Source organism: Dendronephthya gigantea, unplaced genomic scaffold (assembly GCF_004324835.1).
Source record: "Dendronephthya gigantea isolate DGI-Jeju-01 unplaced genomic scaffold, DenGig_1.0 000001F, whole genome shotgun sequence".
Lineage (NCBI taxonomy): Eukaryota > Metazoa > Cnidaria > Anthozoa > Malacalcyonacea > Nephtheidae > Dendronephthya > Dendronephthya gigantea.
In genome coordinates, this window is record NW_021163011.1 from 6,254,895 (window position 1) to 6,268,710 (window position 13,816).

The 13,816-nt window shown below is 37.9% G+C and overlaps 1 protein-coding gene across 2 annotated transcripts in view; it reads right to left on the bottom strand.

The window, feature by feature from the left end:
* The window catches only part of LOC114527275 (transmembrane protein KIAA1109-like), a 28,966-nt gene that overhangs the window by 14,584 nt on the left and 566 nt on the right, over window positions 1-13,816 (bottom strand). For both annotated transcript variants that reach the window (XM_028548944.1, XM_028548936.1), the window contains 29 exons: window positions 13,540-13,815; window positions 13,145-13,223; window positions 12,910-12,968; window positions 12,561-12,636; window positions 12,364-12,416; window positions 12,131-12,176; window positions 11,802-11,877; window positions 11,459-11,545; window positions 11,138-11,241; window positions 10,927-11,006; window positions 10,729-10,852; window positions 9,905-10,061; window positions 9,534-9,704; window positions 9,332-9,449; window positions 8,858-9,013; window positions 8,304-8,401; window positions 7,706-8,164; window positions 7,250-7,444; window positions 6,935-7,072; window positions 6,448-6,624; window positions 6,042-6,317; window positions 5,271-5,961; window positions 4,937-5,105; window positions 4,403-4,655; window positions 3,797-3,978; window positions 3,429-3,632; window positions 1,592-3,038; window positions 880-1,228; window positions 254-532 (listed from right to left, as the gene is read on the bottom strand). In XM_028548944.1, coding sequence (XP_028404745.1) covers window positions 254-532; window positions 880-1,228; window positions 1,592-3,038; window positions 3,429-3,632; window positions 3,797-3,978; window positions 4,403-4,655; window positions 4,937-5,105; window positions 5,271-5,961; window positions 6,042-6,317; window positions 6,448-6,624; window positions 6,935-7,072; window positions 7,250-7,444; window positions 7,706-8,164; window positions 8,304-8,401; window positions 8,858-9,013; window positions 9,332-9,449; window positions 9,534-9,704; window positions 9,905-10,061; window positions 10,729-10,852; window positions 10,927-11,006; window positions 11,138-11,241; window positions 11,459-11,545; window positions 11,802-11,877; window positions 12,131-12,176; window positions 12,364-12,416; window positions 12,561-12,636; window positions 12,910-12,968; window positions 13,145-13,223; window positions 13,540-13,729 — 6,493 coding nt within the window. In that variant the 5' untranslated portion in view covers window positions 13,730-13,815. The remainder of the gene's footprint in view (window positions 1-253; window positions 533-879; window positions 1,229-1,591; window positions 3,039-3,428; window positions 3,633-3,796; window positions 3,979-4,402; window positions 4,656-4,936; window positions 5,106-5,270; window positions 5,962-6,041; window positions 6,318-6,447; window positions 6,625-6,934; window positions 7,073-7,249; window positions 7,445-7,705; window positions 8,165-8,303; window positions 8,402-8,857; window positions 9,014-9,331; window positions 9,450-9,533; window positions 9,705-9,904; window positions 10,062-10,728; window positions 10,853-10,926; window positions 11,007-11,137; window positions 11,242-11,458; window positions 11,546-11,801; window positions 11,878-12,130; window positions 12,177-12,363; window positions 12,417-12,560; window positions 12,637-12,909; window positions 12,969-13,144; window positions 13,224-13,539; window position 13,816) is intronic.

Sequence of the window (13,816 nt, forward strand, 5' to 3'; positions counted from 1 at the left end):
GGAAAAGGTTTCTAAAGGTTCTTACTCCGAATCTAATCCAAGGTTATTACAATTAAACACCATTCATGCATAAAATATACTGAACTTTATTGCTTAACCCGCGCGCCGACCATCGTTTAAAAAAATTACTTTCGAGGAATCTAGTGCCAAGTGCAGCATTGCATACTTTCGAACACCGCATGCAGTGTGCAAGGACAGCACCTTTAAGGAAACAAGTATCTACTGTTGGGTGTTGGGTGGGGTGAACACTTACCGGTGGGCAGAGTTTGTTCTTGTCTATCCGCTAGACTAGTATCATGCTGACTTGATCTTGGAGAAGCGACCGGTGATGAGAAATAACTGTACAAACTTTGTTCAACTTCTGGTTTTTGCGTTTTCTTCCTCTTTACTCTCGCTCTATCTGTAGGAATGTTATCACTTTCACTCGTAGAAACAGATGTGATACTAGATGAAAGTTTGGGTGACAGTTTATCACTGATACTGTATAAGGTGTTACCAGGACTGCCACCACTTGCAGTGAAAGCTTCAAAATCTTAAAATAAGACAGTAAATCAGAACATAAATATGTATCATTTCAATACCTTAGCATCAAATAGCATCATTTCAATACTTTACCGTATAAAACCTGCACCAATGTAATATAATTGCTACATATACTACAGTATATCAGTTTTCGGAGTTGTTAATGTTTTGTAACTCCATTGCTGCGGACACCTGGTTTTATCATATTTATTGAGCATAGTGCCAAACTCCATGCATTGGGGGGCATTTGGATTGATATATACGAGTAAGATATCACCACTCTTTACTTACGCTCGACGGTGTTCTAGACAGAAACTGAACTGCACGAGAACAAACTTATTCACACAAGTGAATTACCTGCAGCGAGTGTTCCTTCATCTTGAGACTTCCTGTATTCAGTTTTCATCAAGATAGCTCGATCACGCTCCGTTAGGACACCACGACCAACCACAGGTCGCTTTAACGTACCAGCAGGACGAAATTCTTCATCCATGACACCCAGAATACATTTCCACTGTCGTGATAGGGCCATAATACCACTTTTCAAATCCTCATTACTTGGGATGGCAGCCATATCAGACAACGCTGCAAGAACTTTATGTTTTCTTGTGCCCAACAATTGACGTCGAAGATAAAAGATTAATTGACTGGAGTATTCTCTTTGTAGATATTTCGACTCTTCGCTTGATTTACTCACGATGTTGTGCTTCAAAGGATAAAATATTAGAAAGTATAAAATTAGCCGTTTTAAATGATAAATGGCTTTCCAGATTTGCTAGAAATATGCTATCTTCTATCGTAGTGGCGTTAATCGTATTAAATATCATTTTATAGAGAATGATAATTGCATGGCTTTGAAATATCAGTCTATGCACTTGGCTGGAAACCTCTAATTTAATTGAACTGAAGAGTCTATTATAGAATTATGGATTTTGTTGGACTGAGTTGCTTAGGTCCGGTAAGCACTTTTTTGTTTTTGAAAAAGGTCGCTCCTTGGTCATCAAGGTTTTTCGTGCCTGTAAAATTATTGCGACAGCAAACATACACGGCTAAAATTAAATCAACTTACCGCGCCTAACATTTTATTTTTCTCTGGAAGTCCCAGTGCCATGATACATGATGTAACTGAAAAGAATTTTCGACGTTGGTCATTCTGGAGTTGTACAAGAGTTGCACGAAGTTTTTCTGCACCAGGCATCCAACTTGACACGGCAGGTATTCCTGTTGTTAACAGATTATTATGCAGATGATAATTCTCAGGAACAGGTTTGATTGAAGACGGCGATGCACAATTGAACCAAATACACTTGAAATTTGCAACGACATCGTTTTCATGATTCATTACGTATATTGGCTTTCGATCTTCCTCTTTTGTTGTCGGTGTTAAAGCTTTTCCAACTCTGCCAGTTTCTTGAGAACGACGTGCAAGCAGTGGCTGTGTGTCGACCTCGTCTTCACCCTCACTTTCATTATCAGTTAAGTTACCAGTGCTGACGCTTCGGGCACTCAACGAAGACGATATTGAGCTGGCTGAATCATCTTTATGGCTCAACGGGGACAACGGAATACCCGGCTGTTTTTCAACAACAATACTTTCCAAAACTTGCTCACTGTAATTTTCATGTAATGTTTGTTGAAACGGTCGTGGTGCGTCGATAATATCGCACTGGGTAATCTTAGTCAGCAACTGAGCAGGAGCGCTCTGGCTTCGGTTATGACCATATTTCTTTTTCGTCGCAGCATGATGTTTCAACTTTTCTTCTCTAGCCTTCAATCTCGCGCAATTTCCAATTTTCAATGAAATATTATCTATTCCAGATTCTAACATAACAAATATAACTATTTCTTCCTTTCTTAGGTTTTTTACGTTCAAATCCTTTGAAAACTGAATGATGTTTCTACTGGAGTAAATGAAATCAACTTTACTGCATTTTGGCGGTATAGCAGTCGTATGGCTGTTTTCAACGTCACTTTTGTTACACAAACGGCTAAACTGTAGTTGAACTTGTTCCAAGTTGAAACTTCCCGCAAATCGATTGCCCACTTTTTCGGAACATTTGTTTTTCGCAACCGTAGGGGACTGGGGGATACTCTGATCAGACGTCGTGTGTTCAGCCTCCATTTTCTCGTGCATGTACTTCGCAAGCGATGCATTCCGCTTGTTATGGCAAATGATTTGTCCTGAAAATTTATTCAGTCTCACGGCCAGCAATGAAAGACTAGGGTTTGGATGATAGTTAGCATGCATTGTGTCTGAAAGTTCACTTTCGCTACTAGCTGCGGTGAGCGAGGTCGTGGATACATGACGTTCACTTGTCAAGGCTTGCAAGAAACAAATATTAATGCCAGGCAGTGAAATGTAGATGTTTTGTTGACTCTCTTTCGACTCAGAGGACCCGTCTGGAAGATCCATTTTGTACTTCGCTTGAGCTACATTTAGACTTTTCACGTGTATCTTATCGAGGATCGTGCAAGGGTGAAGTGAGTTCGTCAGCTCGTTAACCGACTTTGTATATCTAGAGGAAATTCAAACAAAAAATAAATTATTTAATAAGATTGAGAGGATTACATTGCGAGGGTAATAGAAACTAGCAGAAAATTTATAGAAAAATTTATCTTTGATTCTTATTCTATGCGTATATGGGAGCAAAAGAACTAAACACTTGCAATCAAATTAAAAAAAGATATAAAATCAGCTCCATAGGCATAGATTTAAGCTATTATATCGTACCTACTTGACTAAAAAAGCTCTATATTTAAAAAGGAATTATTGATGGCTTTGTACTGTCTCTGTGCATGGTAGATAAAAAAGATTTTTATCGGTAACGACGTAGAACTAGTTGCCATAGTTCATTACAAGAACATATGTTCATTATAATTACAGAATGTTGATGCAAACTGCTTACCTGTTAACAGCTTCTAGAAGAAGTGGAGACAGCATAACGTTAACAAATCCCTCAATCCTGATGATTGACGTGCCACGACTAACTTGAGCACATTCTATATTCTGTGTCGAATTCGCAGCATGACGTTTGGATAATACAGGTTGTGATAACTCATTATTAATTTCTTTCTTCCAACGACGTTTCTTTAACGAGTCCATGCCAGACCTAAACAGGAAAATGCGGCGGATCAACGACGGAGACAACATAGCGATTTTACTACACGAGATCGACTGACGACCGTCCATGATCCAATCCATGATCCAATCCATGATCCAATCCATGATCCAGATTCTATAATACCACACACACAAAAAATGTAGAATACTCACATCTTGTCAGATTCATTTTCAGAAATCGAAAAATCCCTTCGTAGCACAGATATACGTTCATCATTAAAACCTGGTGCAGAGACATCGTTGATCTTTCTCGAATGAAGTGTGTGAAATTGGCCAGCATGACGCCCGACAAACTGAAGTCGTTTAAAACACGCTCTGGGAATGTGATCAATAGCCTGTGAATTGAATAGTACAGTGTATTATCATCGAGGAAAGGGTATATCTATAAGTAAGGAGAGAGTGTATTATCATTGAGGTTGAGGAAAGAGTATATGCTATAATTAAAAAGAGTGTATTATTATCATTGAAAAATGAGTATATTATCATAAAGATCAGAAGATATTACCATTAAGGAAAGGTACCATTTAAAAATTGTAAAAGAATATCTCAACTTCTCAGACAGTCAGGTATATGTTGCCACTATATACCTACTCTCGTTGTGGTCCAGTAAGGAACTGCACAACCGCTTATTTTAGCTAGTAAACTACAGAGAAAAGCTACCCGAAAAGAGACCAGGGATCTCTGGGACCAGAGATAATGATGGCAATATCGCATCCAGGGTGGTTTAGAAAATATATTCGAACTGTAATGTATACGAACCTTAAGATTTTGCATCAGACTGAATTTTCTTGTTGCTTGTTCGGTAAAATTCTCGTTTTCTACCCAATGTTCACATTTCATTTGAGTTAGATGACTCCTGTACTTTGACAATAAAACTGAAGGGAGAAGGATAAATTGTTCTTTAAAATCTTTACAATGCACTTCAATTACTGGTTGATCGCCGTCCTCATACGCAGAAGTAAAACTATCCAACGACAAGATTGATGCTGGTCTAGATGCAGCAGAACTATCTCTGAAAGATTTGAGATCATTTCACTATTAGAAATTAAGTTAAGGCGCTGGATATTCATATCATTGAGCTATATGTTTCTGCATGTATGCACACGGTTTAGAAATAAAAAATGGCCGGAAGGGGAAGAACTGGGGTCCTGAGTGGCCAGAAGGTATCCGAGCAAAGCCTCCGCTCGGGGTTACGGGGGCCCCCGTATACAGCCTGATTTGTCCCTTGCCCTCTCGCCAGCCTGATCAAAATTCAAATTATATTGACATTATAATTCCACTCTTTATACTTACAACCCACTAGTACAAGAATAGAATGATCCATCACTTGGCAATCTTTGACGACTGAACTGCGAGTCTTCCACGCTAGTTGAGCTTAGACCTTCTTTTCCGTCATCTTCATTGCAGATGGTAGTCTTTTGAAAATTATCAGGAACACTCCAAGCACTTGTTCCACTTATCACTGGGACAAAACACCGAGAGAAAAACCGTAATTAATAATAATTAATAAACTTTTGTGCAAAAAGGTGCCGGACACAGAATTGAATCGAGGTCTCCGAAGATGGCATGTAGTAGAATCAGATTACTTTACAGCCTGAATTTTTTAAGGAAAAGAGCAAATTCCTACCTTTTTCTTTAGTTTTGATTGGAAAAGTCGCGTATGTTGGAATATTGTTTCGAGATGAACCGCCTTTCGATCTGAAGATCTTTGCAGACCTCTGAGAATTCATCCTACGAAACCTTGGAGTTTGACTGCTCCCCGCCCAGCTGTTGTGTCGTTGAAGTGTCCTCGCACTACTATGGTTTTCAATAAAAGCATCATCATCTTCGTCTAACTCAGTATCCTGCCATCCATCAGGGCTGCCGAAGAACCGTCCCTCTTTCTCTTCGTGTCCAGCATCAAGATAATCAAGTTTAAAAAATACAGAGCCATTGACATTCTTCCCAAAGAAATTGCATCCACCGACACATCCACATCGACCTTCTTTATCACTTGGCAAAGTTCCACGTGCTTTATTACGCGGCCATAGAAACCAAAGACGTCGAGTTTTTCGGTCATGTTTCTCTAAAAACTCTTTCTGATCCGAGGGTTCAAGACTGCCATCTTCCTCAAGACAAATATCTGAGATGATAGGACCAACATGAAGAGAAGCAGCTTCAAGCCAACATGATTCTTCTTGTGCTAATTGATTCTTGAGTTTATTACCAGCCAAAAGCAGTACATATTGGCTTACGTCGATCTTATGAACAAACACACTAACACCAGACTTAGTGCTGTCTGTATGAAGGTTACACGAGGCAATTCGGATTGGTGAAACCTATACAATGTATTCATTGCGAACGTTACCCAATAAAGAAATAATAGTGATTCATTATAAGCTACTTTTGTGTCGTTTACCTTGACATTACAACAACAACTCGCTTCAACTAACGAAATATCAATTTCTTCTACAGATACTCGAATGATTTTGTACTTAAAATCATCTTCCGTCTGACACAAGGACGTACGATCTTCACCAGTTTCAGGGTCTTCATAATCCTTTGGTCTTTTCTCGCATTTTGATTGTAATACACCATGCTGACAGAGTTTATGCGGTGAAGAATCTTTCATGCAATTCTCTTCGTCCAGAAGATGGAACGCAAATAATTCAGCCCAATTAGAAATGGTCATCAACTAGATAAGATGAAATATTCCTATCATGAATATTAATATTAAGCCTATTATTACATAAGGCTAACTTGATGTAAAAAAGTGTTTGGCCTGACTAAATTCGAAATTATGTTACCACTAATTGAACAAATACCTGAGGTAGGGTAACCTTTCCTGAAAATGTTCCAATTTGCAACTCAAGTAACCAAGCATACTCTAAGGTCTCGACTTCCATTGGTCGATCTTCAGCCGAAAACATTGCATGACCACGTAACTGCAGTCCTGAGAGATGAAGATAGCCTTGTCCCAGATGGCTGTTGGAAGAAGCTCTCTGCGAACAAATATGAAATAAATTCTAAAGTTCAACCAATGCAACATACGATTGAAAGACCTATTAAAACAGTCAACTGAAGTCAACTAGGTTTTGTGATAGCAAACTGTGTGAAATTATATTTCGATATAGACAAACATGTCCATGGAAAAACATTTGCTTTGATACCAGTCCCAATAAGCAGGATTTCAGCTATAAATATGTACCTAACCATCATCATTGAACTTGCCAAACGTCATACAGAGCTTACAAAACTGATTGTTTTGTGTAAAGAGAAGTCGCAGAATATACCGAGTTCTGTTGCACTTACCTCAATTACATCCGAAGCAAAGATTGTTGTAGGTGCAAGCTGAAGTTGCAATCGTGTCTCGGAGAAATTCTTGTGCATTTCAAATGTTAACCGATCCGTAACAAGAAGAGGAGCGATCATATCTTCAGTACTACAGTGCTGTTAAAATAAATGTAGTAAATGTGAGCCAAATTAGATCCAAAAAATTTGATAAAAAGGAGTATATACTGTATTACGTGCCACCAGGCAATTTCAGGAAAACGTCATTATGCCTGAAAAGTTTTGATACAGGCCTGAAAAAATGATAAGTACAGAATGCTCTGACGAGTGTTGTACCTGAGTCAATTCAGCCCTGACGGAGCTGAGGTTAACCAGAACGTTGGCTTCCATTGGTCGCAGTGATAACGGGTCATTATCTTTTGTACTTATGTCATCATCATCAACGTCTTGAGATGCTACAGATCGTTTTATTTTCGATAAACTTCGTGCATCGAAATCTCTGTAAAGTTGGTAGGATCCAAAGTAGTTTTCCTGCAAAGATAAAAACACAATTCACGGTAACACTTTCTCATACTTTCTAATTTACAATATTCACTGCAATACTCGGTACAAATTAGTTGGATATAATACCGAGCGTTGATTTTCCGATCAACCATCGCGTTTGGTTTTCAACAAGTGATTTACAACGAAATACGTGAGGAAGGTACAGTAGAGAGCAAGAGAGAACAATACAAGGCGGAAACTCGAGAAGAAGAAACCTTGTACTAGCTGAAGATCATGCAGATACTCTACCTTAATATTGTTGAGGGCGTTCAATACCATGCCTATGAGTTTAAATGCACAAGAATTCGCTTCCACTTCTAGATTGATTACATCAGCTTCGAGGTCGATTGGTTGTTCTGGTACATTTTCACCGTATGTCTGATAACGTTCTTGCACACTTTCAAACGTCTCACCAGGTAAAATAGGATGATAAATATATGCAATAATTACTGAAAGTATCGGGGTGGAAAATACATCAATCCATCCATTTCTTAACTCTGTGTGTCTTCTCCAGCCGCCGCTGAGTTCATTCTCACTATCAGATGTCGTCTGTTCATCTGAACTATCGTGAGCTTCTTGGTAAACATTTGCCGATGTCGATGATTTAATATTTGGTGTCTTACGATCTTCATTCCGAGCCAAGGATAACAAACTACGACGAAGAGTGTTCGATTCTGGGATATTTAATCTCCCTACAAGTCGTTCCACCTTACATACAAAGAATATAATTAGAATTTGATGACAATTATCCGTAGCAAACAGAGATAACATGCTAATGTCTTGTCTTCAAAAAGGCAGAACTTGGCACCTCTATCTCCTGTACGCTAAAGGTAGATAAGATACTTACCTCAATAACAAACTTGATTTCTTCAATTTCTGGCAAAAATACCGTGTAAGATAGTACAAAAGATAGATCTAAAGACTCCCCACACAAAGCAAGCTCAGCTATAATAAAAGAGACAGTTGGTTTAATACAGTACTCCTCTTGAAATAACAGGGGCTGACTGTAAGACGTAAAGAAGAAGAAATGCATCGTCTACATTGCGTATCCTGGTAAACAGTGACTGAATGGGCGTGCTGGATGCACGCGTACCATTACACAATGTATTCTTTCTTCAACGAATTGGATACTTTTGAGAGATGTAAACTTCGTAACTGCGAAATTCTTGTGTTTATTACACACCGCGGATGTTTCATTAGACAAATATTTTGAGGGCTCTTCACTAATTTACTTTTCTCGAAAGTAAATTTGCATTGTATTTTCCAAGAAGAAATTGCACCGTGAAACACGTCTTTAAGTGTATGAGCTTGAGACTCGGCTGTACCAGGTCAAATAAACTTTCTAAGTATTACGTTTTGTAGTCTTTTCATCAGCTTTCTTTCATTAATTTCATAACTTACTGTTTTCTTGGAAAATAGTTGAACAGTCTATCCAGTTAAATTCATTTGCCATCCATATCATTTCAAAATCTCTCAACGATATATTTAGTGCCCATTCATAGGGAATAAAAGTTAAGAGCTCTGACGTAGTCTTGGTGGACCAATCGAATGCCAGATCTTTAAAAAAAACAGATTATACATTAATTCTGCACATAATAGTAGTTGCTTATGACATTGCCGTCAAAATCGTAAACTAAAGGTGGCTCGATCGAGCCGGACAATCACGTACACAGAGGTTTAACTACATACATATAGTCACATCATCACATGATTTACAATTACACAGTATTGGTTAGTATGAGTTGGGGATTTGAAAAAAACCCACGCCCATGGAGGAAGAAGTCAGTATTTGCCTAACCTCGGAAGACGCAGATCACGTATTCATATAATTGCTGAGGAAAGATTGGGTGTGATACACACTTAACACTATCCTACCTTGAAAGAAGAACTTGTGTGCAAATATAAAGTACCAAGTTACTTTGCTTAATGTAATATCCGCTGACCAGTGTTGCGTGTGATTCCAAATGCGGGGTATCGTCATGTTGACAGTGACCTATAGAAATTATAAAGGTCATTGTATGGCAGTTGCCCATAAAATAAGATCATGCAAACAAGTTTTTATAGTTTTAGACGTCACCTTTATGTCTTCCGCCTCCAAACACTGGCGGAATTTCAAGCTTGTTGAAGCTTCAACCTGTCGTAAATGTGCGACTACAGACGCCATATAACCATATTCGTTCACCCTCCATGGTTGGTAGATTTGCACATGAGAACCAGCGCCAACACATAAATGAACTGCTTGGGTCTCCTATGGCCACGAAAAGAAAAATTAATATTAGAAATAACTTATCCAGGATAGATAGGTAATACGACAAGTCAATGACGCCGTTTCGTTCATCTTATATGCAATTCATCTTAAAAGGCTGGAACTTTTACTACATTTGTCGCATTATTGATATCTGTTTACCATGTCGACAGTATAGTGTGAAACTGGATTTGAAAGTTTACCTGATCTTTTGTGAACAGTAAATCAAGTGTAGAATCACAGGTAAAATCAAATTTGATGTCCAACCCTGAATGCTCTCGACGTTGGCCTGGGGCAAGGGCTTTGCTCACAATTTGCTCTTGATAGTCAAATGGGAAAAAGAATTTCTGAAGCTGTTCTCTAAAACACAAATATTTTTAAATACAATAAAACAACCGTATTAAAGTAACTTTTTAGGGGCAGGAGTGAGGGTTCAGGGGTGAAGGTCCAGGAGCGGGGGTTCAGGGTCAGGAGTGATGGTTCAGGAGTGACGGCCGGTTTAGGGAAGAGTGTTCAGGACAGAGGATTCAGGAATAAGGGTTCAGGAGTGATGGTTTAAAGAATTCAGGAGTGAGGATTCAGGAATTTATAAGGGTTCGGGAGTGAGGATTCAGGAATAAGGGTTCAGGAGTGACGGTTTAAGGAATTCAGGAGTGAGGATTCAGGAATAAGGGTTCAGGAGTGACGGTTTAAGGAATTCAGGAGTGAGGATTCAGGAGTGAGGATTCAGGAATTTATAAGGGTTCGGGAGTGAGGATTCAGGAATAAGGGTTCGGGAGTGATGGTTTAAAGAATTCAGGAGTGAGGATTCAGGAGTGAGGATTCAGGATTTATAAGGGTTCGAGAGTGAGGATTCAGGAATAAGGGTTCAGGAGTGACGGTTTAAGGAATTCAGGAGTGAGGATTCAGGAATAAGGGTTCAGGAGTGACGGTTTAGGGAAGAGGGTTCAGGAGTAAGAATCATAAACGCACGTTCATCACTTGAATCATATTATCCTCGTAACACCTCCTGCACTCTTTATTTTACCTTTGTCTGTCAGCCCACGGACCATAACTAAGCGATGTTGATTTTGTAAAAGTAACATCAAGGTTCCAACATGGATCAGTTTCAATTGCACTCTCACTTTCGGTGTTAATTTTAGGTACAACGCCTGGATAATAAAACATTTTATTCTAACAAATAAAAATCTGAAAAACATCACTGAAGTTGAAAATAATATTGTACCTGGTTCGTCCTGTAAGTACGCAATGTTACAAACTTGTGATTGAAGAACAACAAAACCTTCACCCATGTAACGAGGAGGGCTGTAAGAGAGGTATGGAGGAGCGGAAGATGATGAACAAAGCTTCAACAAATTGGTAACTAGAAGAGCTTTGACTCATCCTCTGCAAGTAGAATAGTAATATTTAATTGAAATGTGTGTATAATGACTTACTCATCACGGTCGCCAGTGTAGCCATTACTTGGAGCTAACATAACACGGACATTCTTACAGTCACATAGTATATTATGAGCAAATTGGTCCAATGAGGATGCAGGCTAAAATCAAACGATATGATTATGTTGTGTTTAAGTTATGGGCCAAGTTGGATGCAGCAGTCACATGCATGCAAGGAGAAATTCATTCCTCAATTTGTAACAGTATAAATAAGTGGGTTACTCTCGGTGAGCCTGGCGAACCAGGGGTTGTGGGTTTAATCCTACCTGCAGTCAACCATTTGCTATCATACAGCCTACAGTAGTTGGTTCTTATTACCTTGGTTATCCTATATATGGCCTCTGCACTTTCAAAATGAAAGCAAAGTGTTGTTTCCACCAGCTTGTTTCCAAAAGCAACCTTTCCCTTAAGAAGACACATACGGAAGACATTGTATTGGAGTTTGAATGTACTTTATCTATGTTATAATTTGTAGATATATAGTGTACAAAGGTTTTCATGCAGAAATGTCACCGACATCACCAGTGGTTTACTGTTCTTGCATGGGGAAAAGAGCATTCCATGATTCCATGAAGGAATCAGAACATGTAACATACGGTAATGTGAATCAACCTTTACAAGGCATACAATTGCATGCATTTAAGCATAATTGTTCACTTACTGAGTTGATGTCAAATTTAATGGCTGGAATGAGATCTCTCCAGAGATAACTTCCATGGCGATCTGGTATACTCTCACTGAATATGAAAAAAATTAGAAAAAAAGGTACATCTTTAGAATGAACTTCATAAAAGTGTTATCCATTACAAGGTTTGCAACATTACCTAACCAATTCTGGCAAAACATTATCATGATCGTATATAGGCCTAACAGCTAACGGTAGTGCTATGAAACATTATAATCATAGTAAGGTCTACTGTCACAAGAGTATTATCACAGCATAATGCTTGCTGACCAATGAGATTGGGCAACTTTGAAATAAAACATTACTTTGTATCTTTATCCTCATTTAAATTCTCCGATGATTTATGGGCATCTGGAAAAAATGAGCATGATATCTATTAAAAATACAGCTGTTGCATGTTTATAATACCATCCCTATTAAATGCTATGTTTGGTAATATTTTGTCCTTCTAGAGTTTTATAGCAAATTTGCTGAGTAAAAAATACTTCAATATTTCATCTCATTGTAACAGTAAATATATATTATTTGGATAACGTGCCTCCATAGCGATCTTTCTTGTACAAATCTTGTAATCTGTCATACAAGGCAGATCTAAAAAAATGCCAAGGTTACTGTATCGTTAATATTTTCTGATTGAGTTACAATGAGTCAACCAACAGGATATTATTGCTACCCATTATTATTTATAAAATACAGTATTTGACTTCAAATATTTGCAAGCATACAAAAGTGTACCTGTTATACACGTGAAATTCAAAGCCATTCAGCGAAACTGACAATCGACAGGACTTGTTTTTGTTTTTGCCTTCATCTGAAATTATCACAGCCAGGAAAAAGAATATCATATGAGGTCAAGGTAGATGTCTAGGTGCTTTCCTTTGTAAGGTATATAAAATAAATTTTAAAAATGCAAAAACAATTAAAATAATCAATATCATTATTCTGTTTTTGGTAAAATACTGGTAAAGGTCTACTGTGCTTGCAGAGGGCTAACCGAATTCTAACAATATATTTTTTCACTAGTTTTTTATTTTTTCCATAGAAATTCATGTAGATAATAGCTATATATATAACTACAATTTACCGCTATTTTCTGGAATATACTTTTGCCACCAATGAAATATTGCATATCCATCAACCACTCTAGAAAATTTGAAAAACCGGAAATTATTTGTTGGGGCCCAGTGGCTATAAATAGTGTATGCAAGCATAGTATACTTAGTAGTCCAACTTCTATATCAAATATGGCTAAACTTATCTATTTAAGATCTATTTAGGATCTGAATACACAGACTACTAGCTACTGTGTGGTCAATTACCTAAAAGTCAAATCCTTGGTCACATACAGGACATCTCTAAACATCAACTTTCCAGACAATACTGAGATAGAAAAGGAACCTATAACCAAAATATATTTTTCAAGTCTTTTATTAAAACATGCGTAATGAAAGGTGCAAGGGAATTATCCAGAATGCTTGTACACATGTTCAGTGCTATGCTTCCTCAAACTATTAAAGAATGGCTTATTAAAGCACGGCTTTCTATAATCACTCCTGTAGTTGTGAAAATGCTTCCGTGATTGACAGCTAATTAACTGGTATTACAGGAAATGGCAAACAACATTGGAATAAATCAGTCTGTAGGCATTTTGTATATATGGTTTTAAAAACATGGAGCAGTTCTTTAGACCCAGAATTCAACAAATAAAACATACCAATTCTTAAATAAGCATCCTTTGGAATGAAGAGCTTACTGAAGACTCGAGTAAGAATAAGACCAGCAAATCTTGAAAAATAAAAACCCAGGAAGAGGAGCCAAAATGATAATAAAAGACATGCCAATACAACAAACAGCAAACCAGGCTCAGCTGGACTTGGGGTTACAGTTACTGTTGTATTATTCATAATTCATCATATTTGTGTGCACCCATTCTTTAACCACAAAATGCATTTTCTCTCACATTTTGCATTTTTCATCTCGAACAAAATAGC